The sequence below is a fragment of the Formica exsecta genome, unplaced genomic scaffold (assembly GCF_003651465.1).
Source record: "Formica exsecta isolate Colony F162 unplaced genomic scaffold, ASM365146v1 scaffold237, whole genome shotgun sequence".
Lineage (NCBI taxonomy): Eukaryota > Metazoa > Arthropoda > Insecta > Hymenoptera > Formicidae > Formica > Formica exsecta.
The window spans coordinates 400,496-423,057 of NW_021849649.1; the positions used below are offsets into that span (position 1 = coordinate 400,496).

Here is a 22,562-nt window from a genome sequence, read left to right on the forward strand (position 1 = left end):
ATTTTATATTTTTAAATATTTATATCGCGAATATTAAGTATTTAAATATTTATATCGTAAACAACTTCTTTTAACGATATACTCTTATCTATTGGAAACAAACTTCATATGAATTAAACATATCTTGTTTAAAATGATACACGTATCACACATTATAAAATATAAAGATATTAAGTCTGATGTGAAAATATCGTATGACGTCATAAAGCATGACATAACGAGCCATTTAGCGAGCGACAGCAACGCATCGTTACGAGTAGTCGTGCATGAGGATTCCAAGTGGGCAGATCGCTTTGACTAGACAGAACAATCGCGCTTAACATATTGCATTGGATTATAACTTGAGGGTATTTCGCACACAATCGCGAACATTGATATTGACACAAATTTTCATTTTACACTAATATTTGACTTTATTCCAGGACGAAAGGAACAATCGAGTATCTCGATTAAGTTAGTTTATTATGGAATACTGGACGATAGTCTTATCGATATTAGCCGGCGTACTCACTGTTTATTATTATTTCTCGTCCCGCAAACGATCGAACGTTTTTCAGCAGCACGGGATTCCATGTAAAAGGCCGCCGTTCGTGTTAGAAAGATGTTGGGAAATATTTGTACGTCCAAAAAGTTTTGCCGCGGTAAATAAAGAAATATACAATTTTCATCCCGATGCTAAGTATATTGGTTTCTTTAATTTCTCGCAATTGGTCGTCGTGTTACGTGATCTCGAATTGATCAAGTCTATCGGTATCAAAAATTTCGACTCGTTTCAAGATCACATATTCTTCGGCAGCGATGCCCAAGATCCGCTTTTCGGAAAAAATCTGCTCGCACTTCGCGGAGATCAATGGCGTGACGTCAGGACGCTTTTGAGTCCTTCTTTTACGTCTAGCAAAATGAGAGCTATGTTTCAATTGATGTCCGAGTGTGCCGTAAATTTTTCGGAGTATTTGGTAAAAGTGCCGTCTGAGAAACGCATTATGGAAATGAAGGACATTTTCTCGAGATACACTGCCGATGTGATCGCCACGTGTGCTTTTGGCATTAGCGTGGATTCGATGAGAGACCCGGGCAACGATTTCTACACGTTCGGCACAAAAGCGACAAATTTTAACAAGATCGCTCTTATAAAAATCCTGCTGTACCAACACATGCCGTGGCTCATGCGTCTGTTAAATCTTAAGATGATAAATGAACGTACCAACGCATTCTTTATAAATCTGATAGCTGACACCATAAAGATCAGAGATGAGAAAAATATCATTCGACCGGACATGCTCCAGCTGATGATGGATAGTAGAGGAAAAAGAGAGCCTGGGAGAGAACTAACCATTCTGGACATGACATCGCAGGCGTTCATCTTTTTCTTCGCTGGTTTCGACAGTAGCTCGACCTTGATGAGTTTCTTAGCGCACGAGATTACCGTCAATCCACATGTCCAGGAGAAACTGCAAAATGAAATCGATAAGATTTTGGAAGATACGAACGGTCAACCATCCTACGAGACAATCAACGGAATGGCGTATCTCAATGCTACGATTAACGAGACTCTTAGAATGTATCCGGTGCAATTGATGACGGATAGGGTGTGCACGAAAGACTTTGAGTTGCCCGCTACATTGCCAGATGCGAAACCATTTCTCGTGAAGGCAGGAATGTTAATCTGGATCTCTTTTTACGGCCTCCAGCACGATCCCAAGTACTTTCCGGAGCCGGAGAAATTCAAGCCTGAGAGATTCCTGGATGAAAACAGAGGGAGCGAGTGTAATCTCAATGCTTATTATCCATTCGGATTAGGACCAAGAATGTGCATCGGTAACAGATTTGCGTTGCTGGAGACGAAAGTTATGCTATTTCATCTATTGGCTCGTTGTGATTTAAAGCCATGCGAGAAAACTCCGATACCGTTGAAACTAAAAAAGGGTGGATTTTCGATGCGGGCCGAAGGCGGTTTTTGGTTGAGCATTGTGCCAAGGGAGAAACGATAATCTACACAACCGCTCACAAATACAAATTAAGTACCTTAGTTGTAAGTTAATCTTTATACTGAATACGAATATTGAAAGCTATTCAAAACCTACGAAAATGGGAGACCACGGGCATATTTTATATTATATCAATAGACAATATATTATATACGTATAAACTTATAAAATAAATAAAGTAAACATGATAAAGAGGTTTATGAGAGACGAGGTCGTGTGGCGATTTTGCAAATCATTCTATCGACGCCAGTAATCTTGATTATAAAAAAAAAAATCTTTTATTCCCTCCATCATTGATCAATGATTAATCATACACGTGTTCAAGATCGTCGGAAATAGTTATTCTAATAAGCAATCTTGTCATCTTTCCATTGACCAACTGTTGATCGGCGTAAATCACGATAATCACGTTAAACATTAGCAATGTGCAAAAAGCAAAAATATATTTAAAAATATGAAAGATGATACTGCCAATCCAATATATTTTATCTCAATCTAAACAAATTGTATCAACAACGACGGAGATATCTGAGTTAGATATCTTAATTTGTCGGGATACTGCCGGTAACTGCTCTTGCGTAAGCAATGATGATCACGTGAACGTTGTGAACGTATATATAAGAAACATCATTTCGATGTAGCAGCAGTCGATCGTCGAATCTCGACGCGTAAAGTTGTCTCCGCATACTATCTTCGCTATTAATTGCATAAGAAAAAAAAAAAAAAGATATTTGATAAAGTGTAAAAGTTGGATTATATTCAGGACTACATAATATGTGTATACTAATTTAATAAAGCAATTTCTTTTTTCAACATGGTATACGTAATCGCTCTGACAGTGATAGCGGGCGCTCTAGGCCTCTATTATTATATCTTCAAAAATGTGAACTTTTTCAAGAAACATGGCATACCGCATAAAACGCCTTTTCCCATACTCGGTAATATGGCAGGAACAATTTTCCGTCGTGAAAATGTACTTGATCTTGTAAAAAATATGTACGATTTACATCCTGAAGCCAAGTACGTCGGCATGTTTGATATGACAACTCCAATTATAGTGATTCGCGATCCCGATCTTATTAAATCTATCGCGCTGAAAAACTTCGACCTGTTTCCGGATCATCGCACTTTCATCGAGGAACATCAAGATCCATTATTCGGCAAAAATCTGTTTTCCCTTAAAGGAGAGAGATGGCGACAAGTACGGCCTTTACTGAGTCCAGCTTTTACGTCCAGCAAAATGAAAAGTATGTTTAAACTGATGTCGAATTGCGCCATCGAATTTAGCAATTACTTGTCGCAAATGCCAACAGAAAAGAGGATGATGGAAATAAAAGACGCCTTTACGAGATACACAAATGACGTAATAGCTACTTGCGCTTTTGGTATTAGTGTTGATTCTATGAGAAACCCGAATAATGAATTTTACGTTTACGGCAGGGAAGCGACCACTTTCAACAGTATCGCTTTAATAAAGATGTATATCTTTAGAAGCTTGCCTTGGATAGCAAAAATATTTAACTTACGAATTATTCGTGACAAAATAGCGAATTTCTTTCGAGATCTCGTAGAAGACACCATAAAAACAAGGGACGAGAATGGTATCGTCCGTCCAGACATGCTGCAATTAATGATGGAGACTAGGGGTAAAGAGGGCAAACCAAAACTGTCTATCGAGGATATGGTATCTCAAGCGTTCATTTTCTTCTTTGGCGGCTTCGATACCACTTCGACGCTAATGTGCTTTGCCGCTCACGAGATCGCGGTGAATGAACAAATACAAAAAAAACTTCAAGATGAGATTGATAAGGTCTTGGAAGAGTCAAATGGATTAGCACCATACGAAATAGTTAATAACATGGAATACTTGGACGCTGTGATTAACGAAGCTCTCAGAATGTACCCGGTTGCTCCAGCATTAGATAGAGTATGCGTGAAATCATTTGAGTTGCCCCCGACATTGCCAGGGACGAAGCCTTTTACTATAAAAAAAGGAGAAGGCATATGGATACCGATTTATGGACTTCATCAAGATCCGCAGTACTTTGAAGAGCCGGAAAAGTTCGATCCCGAACGGTTTCTTGGTGAACGAAAAAAAGAGAGTCTCAACTGCGGAGCCTATCTACCCTTCGGACTGGGGCCCAGAATGTGCATAGGTAATAGATTCGCTTTAATGGAGACGAAAGTTTTGCTATTTCATCTATTGGCACGTTGTGATCTCAAACCTTGCGAGAAGACATCGATACCACTCAAGATCTCCAAGGATGGCTTCAATATGCGGCCCGAAGGCGGCTTCTGGTTGAATATATCACCAAGAAAAAATATTCATCACACTATTGCAACTAATGCAGTCAATGGGACATCACATCAGCTGTAAGAAAATTTCATCAATATTTTTAATTACATTTTGAAAATTTGGAAATTAATGAATTTTTTCAATATAAAAAATATTTCTTGCTATTTTGTTTACTAGTGATATTAATTTTTAAAGAATTATTATTAGTTGTTACTTTTTTAAAGTTTTCATACAAAATATATGTAATTGACAATCTTAAGATATAAAAATTTAGTATTCAAGTATATTTTTCATATTATAAATAATTTAATATTGATACTATGTAACAAAAAATAGTCTTGGAGATATCTTAGATTTTTAAAATAATCGCTAATATTTTTAAAATAATCTTAGAGATTTAAAATATTGATTCTATAAAATAAAATAATCTTAATAGAAATATATGTAAGAATAAGAAAATCCTAGATAGTAACTCTATATATTTTTTTTAAATTTCAGATAAAATTGGAAACACCAAAACCAAAATAAACATAAAGGACATTTCTTCCTTATTTTTGAGATAAGAAGATTTGTGTTGTTGCAAGTTCAAAAAATGGCATCATATTGCATCAGAAATATTCTTGATGTGCTAAAAACAAAATTGTTTTTATTTCTTACATATTGCTGAGAGACCGATAAAGGAGCGAGCATAAAAAGATTAAAATTTAAAGATTAAATGCAATTTTTTATCTGGTATCGTAATTATAGTTCAATTTGTAACAACAATTATATTCTTTTAGTATAGACATTGGCATGATTATTATTGGCGTAAAAATTATTTGCACTTTTTCACAATATTCCGTTACATTTTGCAAAAAGTTTTTTTGCAAGTTGTTACATGTATTAAAATAAAACTATATATGATTAAAAATATATTATACAGACAAGTATTATTAAAAATAGCTAAAATTAATGGCTAATTAACATATACAATATGATCAAATATATCATTATTATATATAAAAAAACATTTTATATTGGGTTGAACGGAAAGTTTGTGCCATTTTTTGCTAACAGATGAAGACCGAAAAAACGGCACGAACTTTCCGTTCGACCCAATATAAAAAATTAACACATTAATAAACAAGTTAAAAAAATTATGTGTGTGTAACATACATATTAGAAATATAATTATAGTATATATATTTCAACAATTTGTTAACATACATATATATTTCGACATATTTTTGAGTCCTACATTTATTTGATTCCATTGAACCAACATTAGAAAAAATCTTGGCGCGTTGCATCAAATTATGCAACGAATTCCTCCATATAATACACATACAATCATACAAGAAAGAAACAAAAGAAAGAAAGAGGAAGTCGATCATCATGATTCGACAATAGAGATGAGAGACGAGATCGTGCGGCGATTTTGCAAATCATTCTAGCGACGCCAGTAATCCTGATTATAAAGAAAATGTTTTATTCGCTCCATCGTTGATCATTGATTAATGATACATATGTTCAAGATCGTCGGAAATAGTTATTCTAGTAATACGCAATCTTGTCATCTTTCTGTTGACTAATTGTTGATCGATATTATTCACGTTAAACATTAGCAATGTGCAAAAAGCAAAAATATATTTAAAAATATGAAAGATGATACTGCCAATCCAATACATTTTATCTCAATCTAATCAAATTGTATCAACAACGACGGAGATATCTGAGTTAGATATCTTAATTTGTCAGGATACTGCCGGTAACTGCTCTTGCGTAAGCAATGATGATCACGTAAACGTTGTGAACGTATATATATGAAACATCATTTCGATGTAGCAGCAGTCGATCGTCGAATCTCGACGCGTAAAGTTGTCTCCGCATTTAATTGCATAAGAAAAAAAAAGATATTTGATAAAGTGCAAAAGTTGGATTATATTCAGAACTACATAATATGTGTATACTAATTTAATAAAGCGATTTCTTTTTTCAACATGGTATACTTAATCGCTCTGACGGTGATAGCGGGCGCTCTAGGCCTCTATTATTACATCTTCAAAAATGTGAACTTTTTCAAGAAACGTGGCATACCGTATAAAACGCCTTTTCCCATACTCGGGAATATGGCAGGAATTATCTTCCGTCGTGAAAATTTATTTGATGTTGCGAAAAATATGTACGATTTACATCCTGAAGCCAAGTACGTCGGCATGTTTGATATGACAACTCCAATTATAGTGATTCGCGATCCCGATCTTATTAAATCTATCGCGCTGAAAAACTTCGACCTGTTTCCGGATCATCGCACTTTCATCGAGGAACATCAAGATCCATTATTCGGCAAAAATCTGTTTTCCCTTAAAGGAGAGAGATGGCGACAAATACGGCCTTTACTGAGTCCAGCTTTCACGTCCAGCAAGATGAAAAGTATGTTTAAACTGATGTCGAAATGCGCCGCCGAATTTAGCAATTATTTGGCGCAAATGCCAACAGAAAAGAGGATGATGGAAATAAAAGACGCCTTTACGAGATACACAAATGACGTAATAGCTACTTGCGCTTTTGGTATTAGTGTTGATTCTATGAGAAACCCGAACAATGAATTCTACGTTTACGGCAAGGAGGCGACCACTTTCGGCAGAATCACCCTTATAAAGTTGTACATCTATAGAAGCTTTCCTTGGCTGGCAAAAATACTTCAATTAAGAATTATTCGTGACAAAATAGCGAATTTCTTTCGAGATCTCGTAGAAGACACCATAAAAACAAGGGACGAGAATGGTATCGTCCGTCCAGACATGCTGCAATTAATGATGGAGACTAGGGGTAAAGAGGGCAAACCAAAACTGTCTATCGAGGATATGGTATCTCAAGCGTTTATTTTCTTCTTTGGCGGCTTCGATAGCACTTCGACCTTGATGTGCTTTGCCGCTCACGAGATCGCGGTGAATGCGCAAATACAAAAAAAACTTCAAGATGAGATTGATAAGGTGTTGGAAGAGTCAAATGGATTAGCACCATACGAAATAGTTAATAACATGGAATACTTGGATGCCGTGATTAGCGAAGCTCTCAGAATGTATCCGATTCCATCATTAGACAGAATATGCGTAAAATCATTTGAGTTGCCTCCGACATTGCCAGGGACGAAGCCTTTTACTATAAAAAAAGGAGAAGGCATATGGATACCGATTTATGGACTTCATCAAGATCCGCAGTACTTTGAAGAGCCGGAAAAGTTCGATCCCGAACGGTTTCTTGGTGAACGAAAAAAAGAGAGTCTCAACTGCGGAGCCTATCTACCCTTCGGACTGGGGCCCAGAATGTGCATAGGTAATAGATTCGCTTTAATGGAGACGAAAGTTTTGCTGTTTCATCTATTGGCACGTTGCGATCTCAAGCCTTGCAAGAAGACATCGATGCCGCTCAAGCTTTCCAAGGATGGCTTCAATCCGCGGCCCGATGGCGGCTTCTGGTTGGGTGTATCACCAAGGAAAAATATTCATTGCATTATTGCTACTAATGCAGTCAATGAGACACCACATCAGCTGTAAGAAAATTTCATCAATATTTTTAATTATTACATTTTGAAAATTTGAAAATTACTGAATTTTTTCAATATAAAAAATATTTCTTGGTATTTTGTTTACCGGTGATATTAATTTAAAAGAAAATTATTTTTAATTTTTACTTGAAGTTTTCATACAAAATATATGTGTGATTGACAATCTTAAGATATAACAATTTTGTATTCAAGTATATTTTTTATATTATAAATAATTTAATATTGATACTATGAAATAAAAAGAAGTCTTGGAGATATTTCAGATTTTAAAAATAATCGCTAATATTTTCAAAATAATCTTAGAGATTTAAAATATTGATTCTATAAAATAAAATAATCTTAATAGAAATATATGTAAGAATTAGAAAATCTTATATAGATGTAGCTTTATATATCTTTAATTAAATTTCAGATAAAATTGAAAACACCAAAACCAAAATGAACATAAAGGACATTTCTTCCTTATTTTTGAGATAAGAAGATTTATGTTGCTACAAGTTCAAAAAATGGCATCATATTGCATCAGAAATATTTTTGATGTGCTAAAAACAGAATTATTTTTATTTCTCGTATATTACTGAGAGACCGATAAAGGAGCGAGCATAAAAAGATTAAAATTTAAAGATCAAATGTTATTTTTTATCTGGTATCGTAATTATAGTTCAATTTGTAACAACAATTATATTCTTTTAGACATTGGCATAATTATTACTTTCGTGAAAATTATTTGCACTTCTTTACAATATTCCGTTACATTTCGCAAAAAATATTTTCGCAAGTTGTTACATATATTAAAATAAAAATATGTTATTAAAAATATATTATACGGACAAGTATTATTAAAAAGAGCTAAAATTAATGGCTACTTAACATACACATTGTGACCAAATGTATCATTATTATATATAAAAAAAAATTTTATATACAAAAAATTAACACTAATAAACGAGTTAAAAAAATTATGTGTGTGTAACATACATATTAAAAATATTATAGAATATATATTTCAATAATTTGTTAACATACATATATATTTCGATATATTTTTGCGTCCTACATTTATTTGGTTCCATTGAACCAACATCAGAAAAATTGCATCGCGCGTTGCATCAAATTACGCAACGAATTCCTCCATATGATATATATAGAAGAAAGAAACAAGATAAAGAGAGAGGAAGTTGATTATCATGACTCGACAATGTCATATTTATCTTTAGTGATCATTCACGTTATTATGTTTCAATTAGCATCTGTATATAGTAAATAGCATTTTCTATAAAACTTTTTCTATTGCTATTTTTCTGTCATATTAAAATCAGTTTCTATTACACTTCTTTCCTACAACTTTTTAGAGACATATTTCATGAAAGTGATATGCTGCGTTTATTTTCAAGAGAGATATAGAAACTGTAGAATTTTTTATTTTTTTTTTATTAATCTAAAAAAAAATAGATAAGTATCTACCTATCCACTCTTATCTAATATTGATAAAGATATATCTCTATCATTTATAAACTTTCTAATCAATTTGGGGATTCAATTCTCTTTTATAATATTATTCTTGTAATATTTTTTCATCGAATGTACTTCTTATATACGTGTTAAGGAAAAATTGTTATTTTTATTGATAAAAAATGATAAAAAAGAAAAGATTAAAAATTAATCGAAAATTAGAGATCAAAGGAAAGAAACACGAGAAGATTTAAAGATCGAGTGTTGCTTTTTATCTCGTCTCGTAATCATCGATGAACTTGCAATTTTATAATGCAAATGATCTTTTTTTGTAATATACACAATATATAATAATGCACATTTCATTATTGCTGTCTTAATGAATACTTGTATTTTTCCACTACATTCCATTGAACTTGATAGTAAGCTGGTTGTTTTCGTAATTTATTATGCTAGAATAAAGATGCATGATACAGGCAAGCCTTAATCAAAGTAGAAGATTAATGATTACATTACTATAATGAAGAATAAAAAATGTGTATCGTTACAAATGCAGAAACATTAAATGAACAAAGTTGACATGAATAACGAAATTACAAAGTATATATATAATGTGTTATAGTATATTATTTATACATTATATATTATTATAGCACTATATCTGTTATCATGTAGACAATATCATATCGCAAAAATTTATTAACTTATATATAAATTGCGAAATATATACATATATTTGTCTTACATTGTAAACTATGAGACATACATATTTTTTTGAATATATATAACACATCTACCGCTCGATTACATCCCATCAGCATTCGAAAATAGCTTGGCTTATTACGTCAAACTGCGTAATAGACTCCTCCGCATGATAGTTATAAAAATGAGAGAGCGAAGGATAGATAAAAGAGAGAGAAAGAGAGACGAAATTGATCATCGTACCGCAACGTGCAAATATGTGACGTAATTCATGGACACTTCAGTATTATAATCTTTCTGTTATGCGTGCATAATAAATTTGTAAGACAAATTTTCCATATAAAATAAGCTATTCTATATGTGTATTCTTCGAAAATTTCGAGGATTCATCATTATTTGTCACAAATTATCAATAATCTATATATATATCTTTATAATTAATTTTCAAATTAGAAATCCAAAGTAAAGTTTATTTAAAATTAAATGAAAGATAAGATTTTATTATTCGTTTACATATCTGAAGAGTAATCCGGAAAGTCCCTTAAATTATAACAGCTTGTAATATACGATAGAAACCATCAATACTCGATGTTTAAGGAAATCTCGAATAGAAATCAAACAAAGAATAATTCAGAAATAAGAAGTAGTTCTATTAAAAATATTAAAAATAGGTAATAGCAGTTATACAGGTACAAGTTTAATCCGAAAGCTATAGAATTATAAGATTTTCCCTTTGTAAGTATTATATATAGACTCATCTCGTGACAGAGAGTTTCCCGATCTGGCGGTATAATAGACGGGATTCTGTGCGCCGAGCGAGAGGTCTCTCTCGCATTGACCAAAGAGGATCTGCATTGGTTGCACGTTCTCGCGCGCAGTTGCACGGCGGATAACAGTCGTATAATGTATTCAACTACGTGATTGGGCGTTTCCAGAGACGCGATACGAGCTTGTGAATGCCACTTTAATGAGCGGTCGGGAGCGTGCGCTTCTCCCCGTCGCGACGGTCGCTGCTCTTCCAAAGGAATCGCGCGCGCGGCGGACCTCTCGACGGACACAGACCGACTTCTATTAAATAAGGCGCTCGCGTGACACTTGCCGTGGTGCTTGCTATAGCGAGCCAACTGGACACTTTGTTGCATTTGATCCACTTGGTCATTAGATACGGTTATCCTTCGATGCTACGAGAGATCCTTGTAATTTAGATAATTAGCGGCCGACTGATAATCATCGGACAAGTTCTCTACGCGCTTAATGCATTATAATGATCGGTGACTAGGACGACCAGTTTTTATATATTTATTCGTCATCTCGTAATTTATAATCAGGTATTACACAATTATTAACTATTTCTTTTCGCAGTTGCACGGCGGATAACAGTCGTATAATGTATTCAACTACGTGATTGGGCGTTTCCAGAGACGAGATACGAGCTTGTGTGAATGCCACTTTAATGAGCGGTCGGGAGCGTGCGCTTCTCCCCGACGCGACGGTCGCTGCTCTTCCAAAGGAATCGCGCGCGCGGCGGACCTCTCGACGGACACAGACCGACTTCTATTAAATAAGGCGCTCGCGTGACACTTGCCGTGGTGCTTGCTATAGCGAGCCAACTGGACACTTTGTTGCATTTGATCCACTTGGTCATTAGATACGGTTATCCTTCGATGCTACGAGAGATCCTTGTAATTTAGATAATTAGCGGCCGACTGATAATCATCGGACAAGTTCTCTACGCGCTTAATGCATTATAATGATCGGCTGACTAGGACGACCAGTTTTTATATATTTATTCGTCATCTCGTAATTTATAATCAGGTATTACACAATTATTAACTATTTCTTTTTCTATGAAAATATACAAGTCATAAATATTAGGAAAAAGTAAGTAATTGACAAAAGCTATTGATATTAATAATATATTTAGCAAATAATCCCGTATCCTTTTAACGAAAAAACATTTTGCAAATTCAATAAAAATCATAATATTATATATATATATAATAAACAGTTTATATATAGTGCAAGACTATATCACTGGTAAAAATGACCATTTTCAACTCCCCGAGGTGTATCTCCGAGCAAGTATCCTGACTCGATAAAAGTACCCCTTCTCTAATCTAATTCACTTACCGCCGTTGGAAAGGGACCGCATGTTGGAGAAGGGCCAGGAATTGATGAAGTAGGGATCATAAGGGTGGCTCGAAACGATGCATTGTCTCGCTACGAAGAAATTGAGCAGGGTGTGTGGCAAAAACACTTTTATAATTATTTTTGGAGTTTTTTACACTATTCTCTTTCCATATAATAATTACAAAATATACGCTGAAGTAAATATCAAAAATAAAAAACTGCGATTAAAATTTATTTCTAGATTTATCGTGAAATTCGTCATTCAAATTTTATTGTCGAATTTTATTTTTCCAATATATGATATGTGTGCGTGTATTTCGTGATTAAAACAATCAAGAATAATTTATAACGCAATAATTTTCTTAAATTATATATGTCTATGCACATTAAAAAGTATTCTCTTTTCCACCGAAACTCTGATTTAAGCATTTTTATGTAGATGTAAATTACATGAATCTAAAAATTCGTACAATTACAGATGTAATTAGAGCGAGTAAGATCTTGGATTGCCAAATTTGTTAAACACAAAAACAATTTTTATAACCATTTACAATACGAATTTTATCAAAACAAACAACAGTTAATACAAATTAACAATCTTTTTTACGGATGCTTATAATATAAAATAACTCGTATTAAGTTACAAAAATGTCATAGTCTCTATCAGGGAATATCACATAAACAAAATTTTTTTGACATAAAAACTTTCTTATTAGTATTATTTAAAATTTTTTCTAAGATTTAGCAACACCGTTAGATATTAGATTCAAGTACAGGATGAATATCGGTTCTACGCTGAACATTCAACCAGAATCCATTTTCCGGCATTAACGCCAGATCTTTCTTGTTAAATTTCAATGGCAATGTAGTTTTCGCGCATGGTTTCAGCTCACATCGCGCTAATAGATGAAACAGCAGGACTTTCACCTCTAGCAAAGCAAATCTGTTGGCTATACACATTCTTGGTCCTAATCCAAATGGCATATAGTAAGAAGAGTTGTGGTACATCTTGTTATCTACAAATCTTTCAGGTTGAAACTTGTCCGGATCATCATAGTACTTTGCATCACGATGGATCGCGAAAACCGGAATCCAAAAAATCATACCCTTCTTCATAGTGAAAGGTTTCTCGCCTGGTAATGCGGGTGGTAATTCATAAGCCTTGTCGCACACTCTTTTTATTATCAGATCTAAATATTCGAGCCGATTAATAGTTTCATATGTTATTTCCCCGTTTGACTCTTTCAGAACCTTGTCGATCTCTTGCCGCAACTTGGTCTGAATGTCTGGGTTAGCCGCAATTTCATGAGCTACAAAGGACATCACAGTTGAGCTGGTCTCGAAGCCACCCAAAAAAAAGATAAACGCTTGCGCGGTCATTTCGTCGATATCAAGCTCTCTCCGACCTTTTTTGCCCCTGATATCCATCATCAATTGGATCATATCCGGACGGGTAATGTTCTCGGCATCACGAGTGGCGATTGTAGTCTTTATAATTTCTTTGAAGAAATCCGATACATGACTGTCTATAAGTTTTACATTGAGAATTCGTCCGAGTGTCGGGAAGGTTCTAAGAAAAAGAAATATGAAACGGCGAGTTCTAAAGAAGTTAGTCGCCTCTTTGCCATAAACATAGAACTTGTTTGTCGGATCCTTCATAGAATTGACCTTGATCCCAAAAGCACACGTAGCGATGACATCATTTGTATATTTAGTGAAAGCTTCTTTTATGTCCATGTCTCTTTTTTCCGCTGGTATAGATGTAGAAAGAAAATTAGCGAAGTTCACAGCACATTCCGACATCAAGGTGAACATCATTTTCATCTTGCTGGATGTAAAAGAGGGACTTAATAGATTTCGCACGTCCCGCCATTTTTGCCCGCGAAGAGAAAACAGATTTTTCGCAAACAAGGGTTCGTTCAAATCGCTGAAACCGCGACGATTGGGAAACGAGTCAAAATTCTTCACAAGAATAGACTTAATTATTTCTGGATCGCGCAGCAAAAAAGTCGGAGTCGTCGTGACGTAAAATCCAAAATATTTTGCGTCTGGATTGAAATTGTATATCTTTTGAAGGAAATCGACGAATGATATTCGGCGAAATACAACCGATCCCAAGCTGCCTAGTACTGGAACAGCCGATATATGAATGACACCATGTCTTTTGAAGAAATTGTAATTTCTAAACTGTTCGTATGACAACATCATATCTCGTAATATATCCACGTATCTTTCTGATGCAAAAGCTTTGAAACTGACATTATATAAGATTAATGGTTGTGCTATTGATGGAGATATTGATACTTTGCTCGATCAGTGAATCGTGAGTATTTCTTTATCTATTCTGATGATATTTATAAAATACATATACGATAATTAATAAATAGTATCCAAATATTTAGTCCAAGCTGCCTAGTACTGGAACAGCCGATATATGAATGACACCATGTCTTTTGAAGAAAATGTAATTTCTAAACAAATAATGGATGCCAAGTGCACCAATCACGATTAATAATAGTATCGACCAGTATTCCATGATGCACGATTGTTATTTCAAATTGTCGTTGCAATTTGTTTGCGAAATGTCTGACAAAACTTGATTTAGCGCACTAGCGATATTGTTACCACCAGCCGCTGCGGGCAACTGTTCGTATGACAACATCATATCTCGTAATATATCCACGTATCTTTCTGATGCAAAAGCTTTGATTAAATATTTGATAAATATTTAATATTAAATTTTAATAAATTAAATTGTTAATTCTTAACCTTTGCCCAAACAAATAGTTTTTATCTGCTTACAGTAAAAATTATCTAAAAAAAGAAAACGGTTTTTATGAGCGCTTACAATATGAAATAACATGTAATAGCGCAAATTCAAACAAGCTATACTGCCATTACGATTGTCATTGAGTTACAAGAATGCTATGATTTTTATCATCTAGCATATCATTATTCGGTAAAAAATGATTTGTTGTTATTTTTACTTAAATTGTTTTCTAAGAATTAGCGTCGTTAACCAATGTAGATTTAAGCACAGGATGCATATCGCTTCTACGCCGAACATTCAACCAGAATCCATTTTCCGGCATTAATGTCAGATCTTTCTTGTTAAATTTCAATGGCAATGTAGTTTTCGCGCATGGTTTTAGCTCACATCGCGCTAATAGGTGAAACAGCAGAACTTTCACTTCTAGCAAGGCAAATCTGTTGGCTATACACATTCTCGGCCCTAATCCAAATGGCATATAGTATGAAGAGTTGTGGTACATCTTGTCGTCTACAAATCTTTCAGGACGAAACATTTCCGGATCATCATAGTACTTTGCATCACGATGGATCGCGAAAAGCGGAATCCAAAAAGTCATACCTTTCTTCATGATGAAAGGCTTCTCGCCTGGTAATGCGGGTGGTAATTCATAAGCCTTGTCGCATACTCTTTCTAGAACAGAGACTGGTGGATATAATCTGAGAACCTCGTTTATCACCAGATCTAAATATTCGAGGCGGTTAATAGTTTCATAAGTCACTTCCCCGTTCGTCTCCTCGAGAACCTTGTCGATCTCCTGCCGCAACCTAATTTGAACATCTGTGTTAACCGCAAGTTCGTGAGCTGCGAAGGACATTGCGGTCGAGCTAGTGTCGAAGCCACCGAAGAAAAAGATGAATGCTTGCGCGATCATGTCGTCGAGATCAAGCTCTCTTCGTCCTTCTTTGCCTCTGACATCCATCATCAATTGGATCATATCCGGACGCGTAATGTTCTCGGCATCACGAGTGGCGATTGTAGTCTTTATAATTTGAAAACGCGCGCGTGTATATTACTGGAGATATTTTATTTGAATTCAATAAATAAGAGAAGTTTAATTGTATACGAATAAAATTTATCCTGTACAAAATAACGCTATATAAAGACACTTTGTTATTTTAGCAGACTTTAGTTTCCTATCTGCATTTGTCCGTTAAATTCATTTTTTATCGCTATTTATTTGCCGATACTATTACGATATGCTGATACTGTCACGATTATAACGATATCGCAATTTATGCATAATCATTTTGTGCGGCAGATTATTCACGAGTCTGAATATAAAAAATTGCGCAACGTAAACTTTACTGTGACAAGAACTATTACTCTTCTATCTTATTCGTTGATATTGAAACGACAAACAGTGAATAATAATAATTGTGCAGCTTTGTGCAATTATATGTAAATCTAATAAAATTTGCGTAAGATTACATCGAAGCATAAACACATCAGATATTAGCCGAATGAGGAAATGTATCGCTGTGTATACATATGTTAACAAAATTGTGTAATATGTAGTTTTTTTAATAAAAAAGATGCTATTACTACAGTTGTAAATTTTAACAATACATTTTTAACAAATTTTGAACAGAATTTTTCAGCAAAGAGTTGTTTAAGCTTATTAATATATATATAATTGTTAAACTTATTAATCTATAAACCTATTAAAAATCGATTGATCCAATCGTTACTAAAAGATTCGATACTACAAAATATTCTTAACTGGACGATTCGCGTATAAAAACGCGGATTCTCTTTGCTATTGCTACGCGAGATAGGATATAATATGTAATAACAAAATTAACATTTAAAATATTTAAATATTTGATAAATATTTAATAATTCGCCCGAGCGTCGGGAAGGCTCTAAGAAAAAGAAATTTGATAGGGCGAGTTTTAAAGAAGTTAATCGCCTCCTTGCCATAAACATAGAATTTGTTTGTCGGATCCGTCATAGAATTGATCTTGATCCCAAAAGCACACGTAGCGATAACATCATTTGTGTATTTAGCGAAGGCATCCTTCACATCAATGTCGCTGTTATCCACTAGTATAGATGTCGACAGAAAATTAGAGAAGTCCACAGCGCATTCCGACATCAAGGTGAACATCATTTTCATCTTGCTGGATGTAAAAGAGGGGCTTAATAAAGTTCGCACGTTCCGCCACTTTTGTCCACGAAGAGAAAATAGATTATTCGCAAGCAAGGGTTCGTTCAAATCGCTGAAACCGCGACGATCGGGAAACGCGTCAAAATTCTTCACAAGAATAGACTTAATGATTTCTGGATCGCGAAGCAAAAAAATCGGAGTCGTCGTGGCGTAAAATCCAAAATATTTTGCATCTGGATTGGAATTGTATATCTTTTGAAGGAAATCGACGAATGATATTCGGCGAAATACGACCGATGTCAAGCTGCCTAGTATTGGAACAACCGATATATGATTAATACCATGTCTTTTGAAGAAATTGTAATTTCTAAACAGGTAATGGATGCCAAGTGCACCAATCACGATTGATAACAGTATCGACCAGTATTCCATGGTACACGAATGTTATTTCAAATTGTCGTCGGAATCTGTTTGCGAAATGCCTGGCGAAATTTGATTTAGCGCACTAGCGATGTTGCTACTACGAGCTGTTGCGGGCAACTGTTCATACGACATCATATCTCGTAATATATCAACGGATCTTTCTGATTAAAAGCAGTTTGTAAACGCTGACATTACGTAAGATTAATGTACTAGTATTAACAGAACATTGATATTTTACAAATCAATAAGTTTTGAGTATTTCTTTATTTACTGATGATATTTATGTAATACATAATGATAATTAAAAAATGGTATCTATAGATTAATTATTATTTATAATTATGATTAATTATAATTACTTGTTGATATGATACTATTGATGTAAAAGTATATTTATTGTTGATTTTATATAAAACAGCGCGTTATATAAAGACATTTTGTTATTTTAGCTAATTTATATTTTTATCTACGTTTGTTTGTAAGATCTATTTCTTATTGCTGATTTTGTCTGATACTCGATATAAATAACATCATGGTACATCTTATAATATAAAGAAACTACTATATGTGTGTTTACACTTTTTTAGATTTAATTGGAAAATAATATCTTATATTTTGCGTTGTTATATATTTACATATACAATTTGAACTTCTAAGTGTAAAAACGCATTTAATACAATTTATGATATATATATATCTTTCTAGCATTATTTCTCTCAATAAAGTAGAATGGCATTGAATTTATATTTACAAATGTATATTTTATCGACATTCGTACAAATTTAAATATGGCCATTAGTCGCATCACCATTAACAACGCTTGTAGATATAATAGCATGAGCATCACTTCTCGCTTGAATTTTTAGCCAGAATCCTCCTTCTGCCAACATGGTGAAGCTTGCCTTGCTCAATTGTAAAGGATGGGAAGTTTTTATCTACGTTTGTTTGTAAGATCTATTTCTTATTGCTGATTTTGTCTGATACTCGATATAAATAACATCATGAAGTTTGCTATTGCGCAAGTGCAGGTCGTTCACGGATCTGATAAAATTGTAAAATAAACTTTATTTTGATATTTAAAAAACTATTGCTCCCCTTCTCTCTCTATCGTTTATAATTTATAATGCTTATTTGTCGATATTGAAATGACGAATTATGAATAATGATCTTGTTGTTTTGCGGAATTGCGCGTAAATCTAATGACGTAAATGTTACATCGAAGAGTAGGTCAATTATATGATGCTGTATATGTATGTCAATAAAATTACATCATATGTAATTTTTTATATAAAGAAGTGCTATTTTAAAACTATAATTATATCTTTTTAATAGTAGATTCTTTGATACATATATTTAAAATTAAATTTTTCAACAAAGAATTATTTGCAGACTTTATAGTTTCTAATATCATATATGAAATATAAATTTTTTATTGTTTTCTTTTTAATTGTCTGTGTCTATTAACAAATATAAAAAAATGTGTGTGCCCGAATTATTAAAGTTATTATAATATGAAAACTAATGTGCAAATTCAAAAATGGCTAATAATGTATTTAAAATTATAAAATTTGTAACAATTGTTTCAATCTCTCTGTCCTCAAATAGTTGGAAAATTGAATTGGTTAATGTATGTGTGTGTGTGTGTCAACAATATTTCTGTCATTATACACATTTATATATATGTTTACTAATGACTGCATATATTTAACTTTAATAACACATATATATAATTCTCTCTTATCAGTTTTTCTTGATTTATATTATTATCGTCATAATTTCGCGATACACTATTTTGCAATTGCCCTCTGTCCATTTTGTTTATTTTAATCTTTGATGCTTTTATTGCAATGTAATCATTTTGATCTTGACTTCCATCATACTGTAGAGCTGAATGTACTTCACTCTGACAATCATTCAAATACAAAAGCAATGGCTTAATAGTGTACTGTTCGCGAGTTAAAAACAGTTATTTTTATGCATCAGTTATATTTGAATTTCACAATCTGTATGTGTATTTCTTATATTTTTATATTTCTTGGTAATATTTTTTTATTTTCTTTACGCATCTTAATATTTTATATTATTGTTTATGAATATTTATCTTATATTTATCAAATTTATTATTTATGAATAATTAATTTATTTGCACATAGAGAAAAAGAGAGAGAAAAGAGAAAGTTACAGATTACGTGTTATGTTTATATAACAACTCGTACATCTTATAATATAAAGAAACTACTATATGTGTGTTTACACTTTTTTAGATTTAATTGGAAAATAATATCTTATATTTTGCGTTGTTATATATTTACATATACAATTTGAACTTCTAAGTGTAAAAACGCATTTAATACAATTTATGATATATATATATCTTTCTAGCATTATTTCTCTCAATAAAGTAGAATGGCATTGAATTTATATTTACAAATGTATATTTTATCGACATTCGTACAAATTTAAATATGGCCATTAGTCGCATCACCATTAACAACGCTTGTAGATATAATAGCATGAGCATCACTTCTCGCTTGAATTTTTAGCCAGAATCCTCCTTCTGCCAACATGGTGAAGCTTGCCTTGCTCAATTGTAAAGGATGGGAAGTTTTCGCGCACGGTTTCAATTCGCAACGAGCCAATAAATGGAATATCACGACCTTGGTTTCCAATAATGCAAATCTATTACCTATGCACATTCTCGGGCCGAGTCCAAATGGTATATACGCATTAGTATTTATTTTTTTCTTATTCTCGGCCAAAAAACGTTCGGGATAAAACTCATCCGGTTTCTCGAAATACTTTGGATCCCGATGAATACCGTAAATAGGAAACCAAACATATGTTCCTTTCTTCACGACGAAGGGCTTATCACCGGGAAGCGCTGGCGGTAACTCGAAATCTTGCACACATAATCTATCTATAGCCACCGCTACGGACCACATTCTAAGACTCTCCTCAATTACAGCGTCCAAATATTGCATTCCGTTCAACGCCTCATAGGTTAATTCCCCGTTCGTTTTCTTTAGAACCTCGTCTATCTCGTTACGTAGTTTTGTCTGAACGGTTGGATTAACGGCAATTTCATGAACAGTGAAGCACATCAAGGTAGAAACGGTATCAAAGCCGCCAAAAAAGAAGATGAACGCCTGCGAGGTCATATCCTCGATAGTCAGTTCCTTTCCGGGTCCTCTTTTTCCTCTACTTTCCATCATCAGTTGTAGCATATCCGGTCGTACGATATTCTGCTTGTCTCTGGTGTGTATCGTGCTTCTTACGAGATCCTTGAAAAATTGACCTACACGATTACCAACGAATTTAATACCCAACATTTTGGTGATAATAGGCATACTTCTGATAAAATAGAATTTTATAGTACGCAGAGTGCTAAAACTCGTAGCATCTTTTCCGTAAACGTAGAACTCGTTAGTAGGATTTCTCATAGAATCAACGCTAATCCCGAAGGCGCAGGTTGCGATTACGTCATTCGTGTATCTGGTGAAGCAGTCTTTCATCTCGATAACACTTTTATCGGCAGGCAACTTAAAAAGGAACTCGGTAAAGCTGGCAGCACAATCGGACATTAGCTTAAACATAGCTTTCATTTTACTAGATGTAAAAGCGGGACTTAGTAAAGATCTCACATCTCGCCATTTTTCACCACGAAGCGAAAATAAATTCTTCCCAAATAGAGGATCATTAACTTCGTTGATAAAAGCGCGATGATCGGGAAACGACTCGAAGTTCTTCACGCCGATGGATTTGATGAGATCCGGGTCGCGAATCATCACTACCGGATTCATGCTGTCGAAGAAACCGACATATTTAGCGTCTGGATTCAAATTGTAGATTTTCTGAATGATTTCGGCCAATGATAACTGACGAAGGAATACTGGCCCCATGTTGCCCACGACAGGCCACGGTGGTGCGTGTCTAATCCCATGTTTCTTGAAGAAATTTAAGTCCTTAAAAAAGTAGTAATAAATAGCGATAGTGCTAGCTAAAATCGACAACAGTATCCAATTATCCATGACGGCGAGAAAAGTCACTGATTGTCGATTGCCTTGATATGATGTTGTCAGATCGCGCGTGCACATAAAACTGCTGCAGTTACTAGCCGTTCCTCTCTTTATATACCCAACGCAAATCGGTTGCCGTACCCGCATATTAGATAACGTATCGATGCTTTGATTCTAATGGAAAGTGAATGTGAAAAAAAAAAAACAAACTGACAAACGATATAATTTATCGATAATGTAATTACAAATCACATATACTGCGCAGCAGTACGTTTCTTTTGTATAATGATAAAAATGATGGAACAATAGAAAGAAGAAAACGGTACAAGTTTTGTGCTCAAAAAACTTCGATTGACGTAGTTTTACGAAGTGCTTATCACCCGTGCAATCCATCGAGTAATGAGTTTTGGATAATATTGAATAATGACACTTTAATAGTTTATCCAATCTGATAAATGAATTTTTAGAAAAGTTAGTTATATAACAATTTACAATACTATTGTTAGAATTTTTTCCTCTTTTATGCACATATAAAAATACAACAACAATTATGAAAAATTGTTTAATATTTTAAGTTACTTGCGTAAATATTTCAAATGTATTGAAATTTAACATGTTCTTCTATACTCATTGATTAGATGTCCATTTCTTTATTAAAGCGTTGAAATAAAGCATCTAAATACATTTTAAATGACTTTCTTTATCGACTCGGCTATCGAATTGATGCTAATATTATAAGAATATCTCGTCTTTTCGCTTTTTATATTCTCTCTCTCTTTCTGTTTCCTCAAAATAGTTAGAGAATTGAATTGGTAAATGTTGTCAATAATATTTCCGTTACAGCATTATATATGTGCTACTAATAAAAGCATGTACTTACTGTTAACAATTCTATTGATTTTTGCTATTAAGTAATATCGCCATAATTTCGCGATATACTATTCTGTAAATACCTTGTGTCCATTTTGCCTACTGTAATCTCTCTGTTATGTAACCATTTTGACCTTAGCTTCCATCATACTGTAGAGCTAAGTATACATCACTCTGACAACTATCCAATTAACTCAATGGTTTAATAACGCATTC

The 22,562-nt window shown here is 33.8% G+C and overlaps 5 protein-coding genes across 6 annotated transcripts; 3 read left to right on the forward strand and 2 right to left on the reverse strand.

Annotated features, from left to right (window-relative positions):
• Positions 1 to 221: 221 nt before the first annotated feature.
• LOC115235935 (cytochrome P450 9e2-like) lies at positions 222 to 2,693 on the forward strand. The gene is made up of 2 exons (XM_029808047.1): positions 222 to 347; positions 423 to 2,693. Exon 2 carries the CDS (start codon positions 465 to 467, stop codon positions 1,989 to 1,991), a length of 1,527 nt encoding a protein of 508 aa, XP_029663907.1. The 5' UTR covers positions 222 to 347; positions 423 to 464; the 3' UTR covers positions 1,992 to 2,693.
• LOC115235930 (cytochrome P450 9e2-like) lies at positions 2,012 to 8,784 on the forward strand. Of its 2 annotated transcripts, none has more exons than XM_029808043.1 (2): positions 2,012 to 4,361; positions 8,247 to 8,784. In XM_029808043.1, exons 1-2 carry the CDS (start codon positions 2,803 to 2,805, stop codon positions 8,248 to 8,250), a joined length of 1,563 nt encoding a protein of 520 aa, XP_029663903.1. In that variant the 5' UTR covers positions 2,012 to 2,802; the 3' UTR covers positions 8,251 to 8,784. The 2 variants fall into 2 exon arrangements, with proteins under 2 accessions (XP_029663903.1, XP_029663902.1); XM_029808042.1 differs by lacking the exon at positions 8,247 to 8,784 and adding an exon at positions 4,783 to 5,196 and having other exon boundaries at positions 2,015 to 4,361.
• On the forward strand, positions 5,416 to 8,784 carry LOC115235931 (cytochrome P450 9e2-like). The gene is made up of 2 exons (XM_029808044.1): positions 5,416 to 7,819; positions 8,247 to 8,784. The coding sequence occupies exons 1-2, from the start codon at positions 6,264 to 6,266 to the stop codon at positions 8,248 to 8,250; spliced, it is 1,560 nt and encodes a 519-aa protein (XP_029663904.1). The 5' UTR covers positions 5,416 to 6,263; the 3' UTR covers positions 8,251 to 8,784.
• Positions 8,785 to 12,229: 3,445 nt separating this feature from the next.
• On the reverse strand, positions 12,230 to 14,816 carry LOC115235936 (cytochrome P450 9e2-like). Its single transcript, XM_029808049.1, has 2 exons — positions 14,531 to 14,816; positions 12,230 to 14,241 (listed from the first exon to the last, which is right to left on the reverse strand). The coding sequence occupies exons 1-2, from the start codon at positions 14,652 to 14,654 to the stop codon at positions 12,872 to 12,874; spliced, it is 1,494 nt and encodes a 497-aa protein (XP_029663909.1). The 5' UTR covers positions 14,655 to 14,816; the 3' UTR covers positions 12,230 to 12,871.
• Positions 14,817 to 14,871: 55 nt separating this feature from the next.
• LOC115235938 lies at positions 14,872 to 21,595 on the reverse strand. Its single transcript, XM_029808052.1, is given in 3 exon segments — positions 14,872 to 15,956; positions 16,761 to 17,423; positions 20,006 to 21,595. Coding segments are annotated over 3 exon segments (3,051 nt in total). The 5' UTR covers positions 21,555 to 21,595; the 3' UTR covers positions 14,872 to 15,117.
• Between the last annotated feature and the right edge of the window lie 967 nt (positions 21,596 to 22,562).

Excerpts from the sequence above, each read along its gene's own strand:
- LOC115235935 (XM_029808047.1), top strand. The coding sequence starts at position 465 with ATGGAATACTGGACGATAGTCTTATCGATATTAGCCGGCGTACTCACT.
- LOC115235930 (XM_029808043.1), top strand. The coding sequence starts at position 2,803 with ATGGTATACGTAATCGCTCTGACAGTGATAGCGGGCGCTCTAGGCCTC.
- LOC115235931 (XM_029808044.1), top strand. The coding sequence starts at position 6,264 with ATGGTATACTTAATCGCTCTGACGGTGATAGCGGGCGCTCTAGGCCTC.
- LOC115235936 (XM_029808049.1), bottom strand. The coding sequence starts at position 14,654 with ATGGAATACTGGTCGATACTATTATTAATCGTGATTGGTGCACTTGGC. Across the intron at positions 14,242-14,530 it reads ATCGGCTGTTCCAGTACTAG|GCAGCTTGGGATCGGTTGTA; the intron begins GCAGCTTGGACT and ends TTCCAGTACTAG.